Source organism: Panthera pardus, unplaced genomic scaffold (assembly GCF_024362965.1).
Source record: "Panthera pardus isolate Hobbes unplaced genomic scaffold, ASM2436296v1 HiC_scaffold_27, whole genome shotgun sequence".
Taxonomy (NCBI): domain Eukaryota; kingdom Metazoa; phylum Chordata; class Mammalia; order Carnivora; family Felidae; genus Panthera; species Panthera pardus.
In genome coordinates, this window is record NW_026526843.1 from 115,672,219 (window position 1) to 115,687,682 (window position 15,464).

The 15,464-nt window shown below is 46.7% G+C and overlaps 1 protein-coding gene across 10 annotated transcripts in view; it reads right to left on the reverse strand.

The window, feature by feature from the left end:
• The window catches only part of FRMPD4 (FERM and PDZ domain containing 4), an 843,299-nt gene that overhangs the window by 75,384 nt on the left and 752,451 nt on the right, over positions 1-15,464 (reverse strand). For all 10 annotated transcript variants that reach the window (XM_053891835.1, XM_053891836.1, XM_019417876.2 and 7 more), the window contains 2 exons: positions 14,858-15,018; positions 9,902-10,004 (listed from right to left, as the gene is read on the reverse strand). In XM_053891835.1, coding sequence (XP_053747810.1) covers positions 9,902-10,004; positions 14,858-15,018 — 264 coding nt within the window. The remainder of the gene's footprint in view (positions 1-9,901; positions 10,005-14,857; positions 15,019-15,464) is intronic.

Here is a 15,464-nt window from a genome sequence, read left to right on the forward strand (position 1 = left end):
CTGATTTAGGACGTTCCTAACCTAATCTTAACCTCAGCAAGGCACATGCCAATAGTCCCACAACCACCTCACACATAGGACACAACAGTTAAATCCCTCATGTTCTGGCCAGCACCTCATCCAACGCACGGCTGCACACCTGTGTGGATCCCCGAGTCAAGTTCACGATTATCACTGCTGGGTTCTAGAGCTCTGGGGGCCAGCCTTGGCAAACCAACTGACGGCCTTCTGGGTTTTTTCATCGTTCCTCAAGTTCTCTTTATCCTGAAAGACTAAATTCCTAGTTCTCTTCCTTGGAACTAAATTTCAGGTTCCTCTCCATGGTTTGGACGGAATATCTGGATGGTGCTCCAACCTCCTACTCTGCAACGTCAAGAGCATTAATGACAACATCTGACACAAAGACCTGATTACAAGTCGCACAGCGTTCTCACATACATTCTCTCATTCTGGTTTATCTAATTCTTACAACAGATCTTCGTTTTATGGGTCAAGACACAGGATTACTATAAATTAAGCCCTTGTCCAACGTCAGACACAGCTAATCCATTTCAGAGGTGGCACTTGAAATCAAATTGCTCTGATTTCCATGCCACAACATGTCTTGTCATCAGGGAGCAGGATAATATTTTGGAATATTCACCGACATTCCCCTCTCATCTCCATGCCCTCCCCCCTCATTTCTTTGCCCATGTGGTCAGCCAGATCACACGCCACTCATCAGTCCAGGACAGGGCTGCGACAGAAGTGGAAAGATATCTAGGCTCTAAGAACTGAAGATAAAAACTAAAGGCTGGGAAGGACATTCAGCAAATCAGAGGAAAGCTTCCTCCTCTCCGGCATGGACACTGGTCAGAGGGAGGGGGAACAGAGTGGATATTAGGGTATGCAGAAAAGCACCAAATTGTGGGTGCCTATGCAAGAGCAGGCATCCTTCCCCTCCTTTCAAGAGCTTTTCCTCCAGGAAGATTCCACTGGGAACCTTCAAATAGTCTGGTGGAACTAAAGACTACAATGATCTGGGCTTTCTTTCGTAGTCAGAACTCTGGGAGGGGGGACCAGATCTTGGAGGAAAAGAGCCCCAGAGAGTAGTCTATGTCCCAGTTTGGCTCAGGAGGGGTAAGCGCACCCACGATGACGGAGAGGTGGCTAAGGAAGGGCCGACAGTGGTGAACAAGGGATGCCACGGCAGCTCCGCGCCTAGGTGACTGAGCAAAGGCAGACCAGCTGGGCACAAAGATATCCCAACAAGTTCTAGCGAAATGGATGATGTGGGCAGAGGGGACACGCTTCACCTCCCCCAGTGCCTCCTCCTGCTACAGCAATGCCCCCAGATGGAGACTTGGCACTGTGGCAAGGGAATGAACCGACCGGACACTAGAGTGGGGATTTGGAATAAAATTCGGATTATTATATAATGGATAAATAACAATACACTTCTGGGGCTCAGTCAGTAGAGCACACAACTCTTGATCTTGGAGTTTTGAGTTTAAGCCCCTCGTTGGGCAGAGTGCTTACTTAAATTTTTTTTTTTAACGTTTATTTATTATTGAAAGACAGAGAGAGACAGAGCACGAGCAGGGGAGGGGCAGAGAGAGAGGGAGACAGAGAATCCAAAGCAGGCTCCAGGCTCCGAGCTGTCAGCACAGAGCCCGACACGGGCTTAAACCCATGAACTCTGAGATCATGACCTGAGCTGAAGTCGGATGCTTAACTGACTGAGCCACCCAGGTGCCCCTAGATGCAGAACTTTTTAATGAAGAAAGGGTATGCTTGAGGAAATACCCTAGAATTAATGAATTGGTATGTGGCAAAACTCAAAATCTCCCCTAAGCCTTCTTTCTCCAGGGGAACTTGTCATTTTCCTGGATGAACATGACCAAGACTAAAAAGAAGATCTCCAGAGATGTTTAAATACTAGGATATTCATATATTAAAGAGTTATAACCGTTACAAACCATGAGGTCATGATCTGAGCCGAAGTCGGATGCTCAACCGACTTAGCCACCCAGGCGCCCCAGGCATAGTGCTTACTTAAAAAAAAAAAAAATACACTTCTTGCACATCTGAGCATTGGGACAGAGACTCTTGCCCACCCACTGGGTTGCCTGAAGAGATGGGCTCTGGTGCTGAGCGTTTGAGACCTTCTAGTAAAATCTCTAGGGAATGGGGCTTAGAGTTGGTCCTGGTCACGTTCTGACTGAAGGCTCACCAAGATTTTTGTTTGTTTGTTTGTTTGGTCTTTTCAGTACTTATATATGGAAAGTGTGTGGACTAATTTATAAACTTGTACTTCAAAAGGATTAACAGAACACAGCATAGGGCCAATAATCATCTTCTACCATTTTTTTTTTAATATTTGATTTTTGCTTTTTAAGTTTATTTATTTTGAGTGAGAGAGAGAGAGAGAGAGAGAGAGAGGCAGAGAGAGAAGGAGAAAGAGAATCTGTATTGTCAGTGAAGAGCCCAACGCGGGGCTCAAACCCACACACCGTGAGATCACGACCTGAGCCGAAATCAAGAGTTGGTTGCCATCCAGGTGCCCCTACCATTTTTTTCTTCATATAGATAAGATGTTAAGGTATTCAGTAGTGTCAACCATATGAGCTAATTGAGAACATGCCCTAGTTTCAAACTTTTTGTGACTCTCCAATCTTCGACGCTCATTTTCCACACACGAGTTGCACATGAGCATGTACGGAAATGGCGAGATGTGCCGAGAGAGTTGGCAGTGCTCGTTAACAAAATATAAGGGATGTTGAAATAATCTGAACGACACCATTTTTCTTCTTAATTTTCATTATCACCTTTATGAACTATGGACCCAAATCGCCTTTTCTACTTTGTCCTTATTAGAATGTTTTCGCACACGTTCCATTTTCTAGAACTGCTGACCTCTTTCTCCCCAGGCTCTGTAATTTGCAATTGTCAGAAAACGTATCAGGTAAGTCTACAAGGTGTGGTGTCAGCATACCAAGGGGCTGTTCTTTCGTGTTTTCACTGAAATTGCTTGCTGGTCTTTCCATAATAAGGCCTTATTGTATCATACATCATCATGCATATTTTATATGCCCGACGCTCCGTAGATGTTCTTGGCTTTGTTATTTTACTAAGCAGCATCGTGATGCATCTAAGCCCAGCCGAAATTAGACAGGAAGGTGACCCTCCTAATATATTCTTTTGCAGACACAGCGCCCCTGGAACATGATCTGATTTGACTTTCCATTATAATTCTGATGAGGAGAGAGACTGATAAGACAGATGGGCTGAGATCTAATTTTTCGACAGGTCCCTTCTAAATGGTTTCTCTCGCCCTTATTAAGCTTGCCGGTCTTCCACGAATTACAACAGCCAGGTACTCCTGAGCACTTCCTGCTAAAATCAAAGTGAGTGCTCGGCCAACCTGGGACAGGAGACGGGCTCTTTGCGTACAATCCCCGAATGGAGGGTGTGGGTGCTAAGATCCGGGTTCTAGAGGCCAAATATAGCTCTGTTGTCTGTTGGGCCTACGGAGTGAGGACTCGGTATGCCAGATAACCAGGCTGGTCCCCTCGGTACGAACAGGTCCAGGTAATTCATACTGGCTTCTTCCACCCCCCACTGTGCCCCTCCTTGCTCACCCTGAGCAAGTGCTTTAACTTCTTTAAGCCCCTTTCCCATTCTGTAATGGGGTACTATCAACACTCCTTGCTCACAGGGCTGTCCTAAGCAGTACACGTGATGAGCAGGTTAGAAGCAGTCACTACAGGAGCCAGACTGGGTTTCACTCCACCCCTTACTAGCTGCGGGATGGTGGCACTTCCCTTAACCTTGCTGCACCTCAGTTTCCCCATCTGTAAATCAGAGGTAACCACTATACCCATTAATCACTGTGAGGACTGAATGAGTTACTATACAAAATGTACACAGGACAGCGTATTGGAAGCGCTGTGTAGGTGTTGTCTGGTCTTCGTACGAAGAGATGAAAGGGTTTAGCATATAAGAAGGACTTAATACATATTAACTCTCATCATTAGTCGGGATGTGATTGATCATATTCTCTTTTTTCCTCCTGAATGTCAAAAACGTTACCCTTCGAAGCTATACACAGAGCTCTGGCTGTGACTGTGGGGGTGAGTTGGCTCATCCGTCTTGTTGAGAGGTACGTGTTCTAGGGAAGACATGAGTTGTGCTTTTGGGCATTCTGGTCATAATTATTGGAATAATCTTCCTGGCCATAGAAGGAAATATGTACAGGGGCGCCTGGGTGGCTCAGTCGGTTAAGCTTCCAACTTCGGCTCGGGCCATGATCTCGCAGTTCGTAGGTTCGAGCCCCGCGTCGGGCTCTGTGCTGACAGCTTGGAGCCGGGAGCCTGCTTCGGATTCTGTGTCTCCCTCTCTGTCTGCCCCCTCCCCCGCTTGCACTGTGTCTCTCTCTCTCTCTCAAAAAAAAAAAAAAAAAAAAAAAAAAAACCACTAAAAAAAAAAATTTTTTTTAGAAGGAAATTTGTACATTACCTGGCGTGTTTTTACGTATTATAGTCACTTAGGGAAAAGGAATGCCACTAAAAATTAGTGTTTGTCCTTTGTGAATTAAAGTGATGGTTACTAATTTATCATCTAGTCTTATTCCTATTATACTTATTGGAAGAACCCTACTGCTCCGCAATCACAGAACATTAATATAGAAAGGGTGATGCGTCCCAGAGATGTGGACAATCTTCTCTAGATGTGGCTGTACCTAGAGCACAGCTCATTACATAGACCAGCAGGCATAATCAACCTGGGTGGTGACAGAAGACAGATGGAGGGATGGTGAGCTGCCCTGTCGCAGAGTTGGGAGAAGGGGAGCTAGTTTCCAGTTCAACCCTTGTGCCTTCTCATCACGGGCTGGGCAACCCTCAGCTTTCACTGCTATGCTGGAAGGGTGGGGAAGACTGAGCTGCTCGCATATCTGGCTCTTCACCGTTACCTTCAGACTCGGATAGAAACAAAAGGGACGGAAGGGAGCCAGCACGTTCAGATTCTGCTGCCAGGGCTCGAAGACTGGGATTGGCCTGCTGGGACTCCAGGAACATTCTGACTCTATGCGAAACTGCGTGCGCACGCGGATTCTCCTGGGTGGAGGAAGCAGAAGTCCATGCTTTTTATCCAATCTCGACTCACAAAAGACCAGTGCCTCCAGTCTAAAGCAAGCCAGCAGCTTTGTTGCCGCATTAGAGGGGCGGCTGCAGGACCAGATTTTGAGGTTGTGGTTTAGGATAGCCACATGAGCAATGTGTATCTTCGTAACTGCACGCTGGAAAGGAAGTGTCCATCGGGAGGCTCTGGGGGGTCGGGGGACAAAGGCGAGATCGATTTTACAGCCCTCTCTCCAGCCATAACCTGCCCTGCCACTCAGGGTCAACAGCCACCCTTTACAACTTCACTACATTCCTGCACATCCCCATCTGCCCTCACCAAACATTCCCACCGAACACTACCCTCCCCCGCAGCCTTGCAACACTCGTAAATACAGTGCCGTTAGTTAGAAGTCTCCTCCTTTAGTGCAGGAATCACGTCTTTGGTATTTATGCATCGCCAGTATCCTACATGACGTTTGGTACCCAGCTAATGCTCAATAATTGTTTGCTGAAGTCAAATAAATTCAACTGGATTGGCTAGCCTTGAGGGATGGGGCACAATTCATAACGTCTACGAGCAATTATACTCCATAGATTTCAAAAATAAAATGTTGGGAACTCTTTTAAGTTAATTTGCCTAATTATGAAAAGCCAAGGGAAATTATCCTTGGATACTTCTAAAGAAGAAAGATATGGTAATTTGCAAAGGGCACGGATTCTTCAAAGATTTTGCTCCTCAACCACTCGAAAGTATGAGCGAGAGTTAACAACTTAGACAACTGTGAAATGAACAGAACTCGTCTAATTTCAGCACAGCAATTACAGCTTTTTGAGGCTACATGAAAAACCCCAAATGTGGTTACTATAGTAGTAAATTGGTCTCCGAGAAACTCTTTTATTTTCTCTAGAAAAATAAATAATTTGCTATCATAGAGCAACCAAATGATAAGAAAAAGAACACACAAAGAAACACAAAAGTATCTGGAAACAAAAAGTGATTCACGAGCAAATGCTGTACTGGGAGGGAAAAAAAAGAACAAAACAAGACTGAACCACTTACAGGAGTAAATGGATGCCAATTTTTAAAGAGCGAATTTTACAGGCTTATTAAAATGATGAGTGTTTTTCCGAATTTCCTTAGTGGCTAAGAAAATGGGATATTTTATTGAACAGAAAGGGAATTTATCTTGTGTAAGATACAGACATTAAAACACATATCGACTGAGAAGCCCAGAGACGATGTTACCCAAGCTACAGTTTTAGGTTAGTATGCATATGGCGGACAGACGACTGAGCTCATGGGAAGGCACAGGAACATCTTCTAATACATGAACTTTTTTCATTAGTGAGAAATGCATTATTTCCAAATTCTGGCTTAATGAGTTGGAAGGCATCGGCCACCAAAGGAACGCTACAACCAAGGGCGTTCCATCCCGGGGAACTGCACCGTGTTATCGCACTAGGCTTTCTTAGGTTAAAAGAAAGCACCTTGTTACTCTTCTAAAGATAAATGTATTGCGCTAAGATTAAAGGGAGCAGACCTTTAGGACTATGTGATATGTCCACCAGCTCAATAGCGTCCAGGGCCTACGTGTTTTCCTCACTAGCAAAATCTTTTTGACTCTGAGAAATTCACCCAAGGGTTCGATGTGGGGGTCTTGTCTGTCTTGAGGAGGTCCACCATGACTAATTAGGGTAGTGAGGGCTGTGAGCCCCCTGTGGCTGGTGCCTAGCTCTGGGTCCTGCATGCACTGGGTGCCTAAAAAGGTTTGATAAATCAGTGAATGAAACCCCTCAGCTGACATTCATACTTGCAGGACACGAGCTGAAGGAAGGGCTGGGGGAAACCATCGAAGTCAATAGTCTTCACAGAGTGTTCTTCAGAGCCTGCCCGCTTACTCGACGCATTGTTACTGAGCGCCTCCTGTGAGCCCGGCCTGTGGCCGGGTCATGGGGACACGTGAGGGGACAACACAGACAAGGTCTCTTTTCTCATGGAACTTAGGTGGATCCTGATTCCACGACATCAGGCCACATTCCGGAACGAAACTGTGCTCTTCTCACATACTAGTGAGACACTTGCAAAGAGACACTCAGGCCCCATTCCAAAGTGAGCTGCGAACAAGTGCGACCCCCCAGAACTTTCTAGGAAGAGGCACAATGTGATCTGTTATTGCCAGCCAGCACCTCCCCTCCCCCCCCTTCCCTCCTCCAGTCCACGTAAGAAATCTAGAACTTTGGCGTTGTCAGAGGGCCGAGATCCGGGCAGAGGGTACCTCCTGGCCTCTGTGATGGGGTCAAGCAGATCACCTGAACGGTAGCTGGTCTTGTCGGCGCCAGACCCCCATGCTCGGTACCATGCTCCCAGTATGCCCTACGAGTGGCTCCCAGGATGCCCTCCTTTCCCACCCCCAAAGAATTCATGCATGGACTTCACAGGACAGTGAGCTTTTACGGATGGATGACAGAAAGGGAGTCAATAGCCAATGCCAGTCAGAGGAGCAAAGGAGACCTCGGCTCTCTCCTATTGCCCTCCCGATCTCCAACCCGGAGGGTGGGCCTTGACATGTGACAGGAAGTTTTATGCACCCGAAGTACTTCATGATGTTTAAAAAGCATACATGCGTTCCATTTCAAATGGAACCTCTGCATCAAGTGTGTGGGAATGTTGCAGTAATCACCAAAGAAAATGCAATTAGTTCCTGCAGGATCTCCTAAAACAGGGGTTGACAAACCTTTCCTGTAAAGGGATAGATGGGTCTCTATCACGAGTGCTCGACTCTGCTGCCATAGGGAGACAAGACCTTTGGGCAACACGCACATGACCGGGTGTGGCTGTTTTCCAACAAAACGTTATTTGCGGACTCTGGAATTTGACTTTCACATGGTTGGCGTGTGTCACAAAATAGTCTCCCTTTTCCCCCCAACCATTTAAAAATGGTAAAAACCATTCTTAGCTCCTGGGCGGTGCAGAAACAGGTGGCAGGCTGGATGTGGAGTGTGAGCTGTCGTGCGTTTAGCCAACGAATATTCACCAAACCCTGTTGCCCATAAAGACCTACAGCGATTTTGTTTACGGAGAGGCCACTTCCTTCGTAATGTGTTAAAGCAGAGGGAAAAATGGGGGGGGGGTCTTTTTAGATGCCCCCCCCCCCCCCCGTAGGATTGCTAAGAAATGATCATGCTTTTAGACAGCTTTGGCTCTGTCTCTGTCCCACAGCAAGCAATTCAATCCAAGGAAACCCAAACACAGACATTTTCTTTCTTCTATGATCCTCCGGACACACAAATCAATAGAAATGATTACAGAGGCGTGTACCTAGGAGAAAACAAAATAACCGTGTGGCCTGCCATCGGGCCCAAACAAGGTACTCCGGATGCAAGGCTATAGGAGGCTCAGAGCCTGCTTGGATGAGGTCTGTCCCTGCCGACAGCCACAAGCATCTCAAGAAAGAAGTGACTCCAAATGGTAACACTGCACCTCCCTCCCCAGGGCTTGAAAGCACACAGTGACTCCTGAGTCATATATTTTTGCCCCATGGGAAAATCGGAGGTCTCATTCCCGATGCAGGGGGAGTCGGACACGAGCCTCAGGGCCCGGTGGAGGCACACGCCGGGGAGATGCGGACACCCCACCAAAGCACTCTGCCAGCCAGCTGCGAAGGCTCCAGTATAATAGGCCTACCCTACATGAGGGTGACCAGCCGTTTCCCAGGATGTGGGCCTTCCCGCCCTAAAACTGGAACCATTGCTCACCTGAAAAATAAGCTTCCTCTATTTCTATTTCTCTGTCTTACCCTCCTCCCAGTTCTTCCAAGGATGCATGACCAGCCAGTGCTTTTCCACGAAGCAGAAGCCGAGCTAAGCTTGGGAAAGAAACTTTCTCCGGAAAACCCCAGAAACACTTCCATTTAATGCCATTTCGAAGCGCAGGGGTACTTTTTGTTATGAAAGAGCATAAATGTTAGAAGACCCCCTTCTCAGTTTAAAGTGTTGTGATAGCTTTAGCTTCTGCGTCAATTGTGCTTGAAAAAATCGATTTACAAAAGACGGGTGTCACATACCCATTATCCCTCTACACCCCCGGAACACAAGCGGATTCACTCATAAAATAGGCATGGCTTCATTTGGAAAACTTCTAATGACCCCTTTTTGCCCTGACTACACTGTGGGAGAGAAACTCCAGTGGGCTCTTAAGGAGATTCTGGACCAATACGGTAACATCACATAAAATATATTTTCTGGTGCCCCACTTAGAATATCACACAACAAATCGCTTCTATCTAGGATCAAGCTAAACCAATAAACCAAGCACATTTTTAAACTGTCGCAGCTTTGACCTAATTATCCTTTTCCTTCGGTTGATGATTTCACAATTCAGTAATGAATCACTCAGTCAAGTATGAAAACTCAGTGAACTATATGTTTGTGTATCCATGGGATTATATAAAATTACTCATCACTCATACTGAATTTGGGCATTGCATTTTTACCTCCTTGATTATGCAATAGCAACGCGTTAGTAGTTTGGGAAGGGGAACAAAGGCGACCTTTGGCTATAGTGATGGGAAAAGGAGTCACCACGTTGTGTTAACAGTCAAGGTGCACGTGTTTTGTGTTTAGGGGGCATGGGTTTTTATGTTAGAGGTCAATGTCACCAGCATTTTCAAGGTGAACGCGCGGGCTTGCGTTTCTGCCCTAAAGTGGCTCGTGGGAAGCCCTTCCTCTGCTGGATGAGGTCTCAGGGCTGTGGAATAGCCTTCACAGCAGGACGGGGCCCCGGGGAGTGAGCCACGCACCTGACCAGGTCGATGACCCGCTCCCTCGGCGCAGCGCTGACGGGCTCATCATTAATCATTACAATCTGATCTCCCGGAATCAGCTTGCCTTCGGAGGGGCCACCTGGAGACAAATGAGAATGAAGTACAGGTGAGAAGACTGTCGCTCATCCATCCGTGTCCTCCGCTCCCCATCACGATTCACTGGAAGCACCTCGTGCTGTCCGCCGACACAAAACCCCACCGCACCCGCGTGTTCTCCACATGGGTCCTTCCCAGCCCTGGCTGCACATTGCAAAGAACTGGGGAGGGGCACCCAGCTGGCTGTGTGGGTAGAGCATGTGAATCTTGATCTCAGCATCATGAGTTCGAGCCCCAAGCTGGGAGTAGAGCTTACTTTAAAAAAAAAAAAAAAAAAGAATGAACTCAGGGGCTCTGGATAAGCTGCACTGGATAAGTCCAGGCTACACGCTGGCCAATTGAATCAGAATCTCTGGAGGTGAGACTTCGGCATCAGCATTTCTCCAGAACTTTTCCAGGCAAGTTTGAGACACGGCAGCCTAGCAGCTCCTCTCACACTTTAATGGGCACATGCACCCCCTGGGGACCTTACTGCCCTGCAGACTGACTCAGCAGATTTGGAGGTCTGCTGAGGGTGAGGTCATACATTTTTCACAGGATCCCAAGGCCTGCTGATGCTGCTGGTCAACTGACCATACCTTGAGTATCGAAGCCCCTGGAAGAAGGTATTCCCCAAACGGGTGGCCAATCAGCACATCAGAGGGTGTTAGGAAAGACCGACAGGATTTGTCCTTATGTTCCATACTTTTGGGGAAGGTTTGAGAAGTGGGAGCATCTTAATCATTCTTGTCTAAGAGGTTGGGGGAAGGGGGGACGCCTTGGTGGCTCAGTCGGTTGAGTGTCCGACTCTTGGTTTCGGCTCAGGTTATGATCTCACGATTCGTGGGATCAAGCCCCGCGTCGGGCTCTGTGCTAACAGCAGGGAGCCTGCTTGGGATTCTCTCTCTCCCTCTCTCTCTCTGCCTGCCCCCACTCGTGCACACACATGTTCTCTTCTCTCTCAAAATAAATCAATAAACATTAAACATAAATACGAAAATAAAAGGTCTGGGGAAGGAAGCAGAACTCAAGCTGGGATTCATAAGGAAACAGCAGACACTCGTATCAGCTTGGTGATGAGGGTGTTTGCTCATTTTTGTGGCTGGGACTGTGCCTGGGAGTGTGCGTCTGTGTTCACATGTGATGACAGAGGACTCTTGTTTCTGTCCTGATCCAGCATGGTCTTTTTCTCAGCAGATGTGGAGGAGTTTTTGCAAGGAGGTAGGGAACTAATATTTGCTGAGTATTTATTATGTACCAGGCTGCTTGGCCTTGAATCCCATGGACACTTGACTCCCTGTCAGATAATGAGATGCCCGAGGCTCACACAGGTTAAAGAACCCGATGAAAGAGTAGAACTGGGTCTCAGCTTAGGTCTGTGGACTCTTCCAAGTTCAGGGTGGCCAACACCTGCTTGGAACTTGCTCGCATAATTTAAAAACTGGCCACTGCCAGGTTTCTGGACACATAAAGCCACATCTGCATGAAGCACACATCTGAATGAAATAAAACCCATAAATAAATACTTCCGTTATCCACATGTCTAATGGAATTACGTCCCCGCATATTCATAGGGTACGATAATTTTAACTTTATTCCCAGGTCTGCCACTGGGTAATAGGCAGCAGCTCAAACATTACCTTTCAAATATTATCGCTATTGCTTTATTTAGTAATTGAAATGAACACTTCACACGCAGAGATGGATCTCGAAGTAAGTCAGTTGTTTCCCACCCACCGAGACACTTGGCATCTATGTCACTCAAGCTGCAGCATAAACTAATCTTCCTGGGTAGGAAAAAAAGCGAGGAAAACCTTAACGCTTCCTCATGTCGGTGATAAAAAAAATATTCAATGCAAGATGCGGGAACTGAGATTCGGTGTTTGCACACATAAGAAATTCTGAAAATCCCTTGAGAGAGTTGATATAACCATTGGATTATCTGCAAGCATTCACTCACGTTCAGTCAAACAAATGGTTAGAAATCAAACGCTGATCACAGACTGAAAAATGTTCATACTAACTGGCTGATGGATGTTAACTACTTTCGTGGGCAAACCACTTGAAGATTAACAGGACATCCTTTCACCTCTGACCCCACCTGTCTGATCAAATGGAAATATTTGTGTTTCATCAAGCGACTGAAACCAAGCATTTCAGAGGGAGGAAAGACAGTTCCTTCCAAGATATGAACCAGTGGCGCCCTTCAGAGAATCGTCTCGTGCCCTGTGCGCTGAAGGCTGCATTGTCAAGAAATTTGTATTTCCTGTATAGAAAATCTGGTCATGCCAAAGAAATTATCGGAACCTCCGCAGAGTCACTGTTAGGAAAGACACAGTTTATCTGACCAGCATTTTCACACCGAAAAATGACTGGCAACAGTACTCTTTGACCCGTTTTCACTTTTGTCTACTACTCTTGAAATTGTTGAATATTAGGCGCTAGTGTCCTAATATTGAACCTAGTGTTGAATATTAGGTGCTTAGCTAGTGCTAAGCGAAAGGAGCATGGAGGGCAGGGAAGGGAAGAGCTTGAAGGAACAGTGAGGCAATATAAACGCATGAAAAATAACAATCAAATCCCCGGTCACCTCTGGGGAGGAACCACACTTTAGAGAATCTCAGAACCAGAGATGTTCAAGGGTCCCAGTATTAGAAAGCAGCATGCCAAATGGTGTCTTGCTTAGGAAAAAAAAAATGCGTCCACATGCACATATAATACATTATATATCTCATAGATAGGATACATAACATATGCATACATATGCACAGAATCGTGTACTTTCCATAGACTCTCTATGCACATGTCAATAGTGGTTCACTTTCAGCAGCGGCAGCTCGGGTGATTTTGTTTTTTTTTAACTTTCTCCTCCGTGCTATCTATGTTGTATGTTTTGTGCGGTGCATCTGTATTATTTTATTATTATAGCAAGCAACAAACCTCTTTCATTTTAAGCATAAAATTCGCAACTGGCATCAATCTCCACAATCCCACCTAGAGAATGAAGATAGGACCTACAGCTAATAAAACGAAAAGCTTGGCAAACAGGTAAGAAGCTGTGTGGGGAGGCAGTGGTGGGAAAGAAAAGGAAGCCTACTTTTCTCCGTACAAGTCTGCGACGTGGTCGACCGTATCTGCAGTGCTTTACCCTGGGCCACATTAGGTCAAAATAATGAAAAATGACATCGACTTTTGAAATGTGTACTACTCACCAGATGCCTTTCGTTTTCCTTAGCTGGCAGGCTCGGTGGCCCAAATATTTTAGAGTTTACTACTAATAACAATAACAATAATCACAATAAAAATATTTTTCGAATGAGAACTATGTACCTGGCACTCTTTTAACGTTATCTCATTCTGTCCCTCGCCCTTAAAGATGGATACAACCACGATCCCCATTATCCAGAGGACATAGAGAAGTGTCCGTCAAACTGAAATGCAGAGGAATTAACATGAAAGCTACAAACAGTCTAATACGGGGCAGAGGCAACCTCCAAATCCATCAAACCCAGGCAATCGGCTGCCGGAGTCCACGTTCGTAACCCCAGGACGTTACTACTGACCTCTGTCACCGACTTGCCAAATTCCAAAGAGGAAATGGTAAGGAAGAGAGTTTCATTTCGTGTGAAAATAAAACCAATACAAGCTCGTTAAAAGAAATACATGAGGGGCGCCTGGATGGTTCAGTCTGTTGAGCGTCCGAGTCTTGACTTCGGCTCAGGTCGTGACCCCCCCATGGTTGTGGGATCAAACCCCATGTCAGGCTCCGTGCTGAGCATGGAGCCTGCTTGGGATTCTCTCTCTCTTTCTCTCTCTCTCTCTCAAAATAAAATAAATCTTAAAAAAAAAAGTACACAAATACTTATCGTAAAGAAAGAAAGAATTAAGAGAGCCTTGTTTCTGGAAAGGCAATCGCAGCCCACTTCGGGCCAGCACATCATAGTCTGTTATGTTCACTTGTGTTGACAGTCGAACGTCTGCATAGTCTAATGAGGGAGACTGAGGCCATGTATACTCGTGATCTGATCGTACTGTAGAATTTAAGAGACTTGCCGTATACTCTGTCAGTCAGCCATGGCTGTATAACAGATCACCCTGAAACTCAGTCGGCTGTCCAATAATCACTTCTTCTCAAGCTCACGGGCCTTTAGGATGAGCATTGATTGGCTGATCTTCTGGCTTCATGCTGCAGATCGGGCCACATTCGTCTCTAGATGGCAGGCTGCTAGCCTCTTGTGTTCGTTTTGGGGCCGAGGCTGAAAGGGTCACAGTCACTTGAAGGAAACGCTCTTTTGACTCCCAGGGCAGAAGCCCAATAAAGCAGGGCAACCGTACAAGCACTTTTCAAGCATTTCCAGGTCATCTTTGGTAATACGCCATTGGCTGAAGTCAGTGACCTGGTCCGGCTCAACAGCAACAGGGAAGGGAAATATATTCTGCATAGCGTGCATTTCATAAAGCTGTCCGTCCGCTCCAGTGACTAAAATCCTTCTGTGACTTCAGTGTCACTTTCTGCTTTTTCTCACTAAGGAGTTTATCACGAACTTAGTGAAATACAGTACAGCGCCTGCCTCTTTCTTTGCATTCATACTTTAAGAAGTGGGTCATTTCCATGGTTACAAAAGATAGATCACTGTCTTCCTAAGTCAAGAGATAGGATGCGTTCGGCAGTTTAAACCTAGCTTGAAGAGCCCTTTGTGTCCCTCTGGTGGTCTGACGCCATCTGGATGTTGCAAACACTCAGCCAGGCTCCACAGTTAGACAAGGAGCAGCTTGAAAATTCCAGAAGGAGCGCCAATCACCCGGACAGGGTGTGGCAGGCAATCTTGGGAGACGGGGAGTGGGCCGGGTGCTTACCTGGTGTTACAGAGCGAACAACTACTGGCTTTTCACTCCCCGCCACGAAACCAAACCCCAGCACGGGGTCCCTCCTCATCTCCACACTCCGTGGGGCCGGAGGGACGATTTGGTAGCTCTCCAACCGAGGGTCGTCAAAGGGGATGGCCTGCGTCATGTGACTGTGGGAAAAGCACACACAAAGGAAAAGAGGCATCAGTGTAAGCTTTTGACGATGGCTTAGCAATCACATTCTCTCCTTAGAAACTTTCTACTCGCTGTTTGGGAGACAGTGGGGAAGATGTTGGGAGACGCCTCATCACGCCTTTTGCGTGCCCTCCTTATTCCTTGAAAACACGAGCTCCACTTCTGCTTTCGGCCTTTCCACTGGCTGTTCCCCCAACCCCAATGCTGGTCCCGCAGCTACACGTGTGGCTCAACCGCCGCGCTCTGAAGTCTCTGCTCACAGGCGACCCTGTGGCCACACGCTGGAACGCAGCAAGCCTGCTCCCTGTACCCCCTTCTACGTTTTGTGTCACAACACTCAGCCCCTGCCTACGTGCCACAGAACGCACATCTTTGTCTCGTTTCTGCCCTCCACACTCGAGCGTAGGCTCCGCGAGGGCAA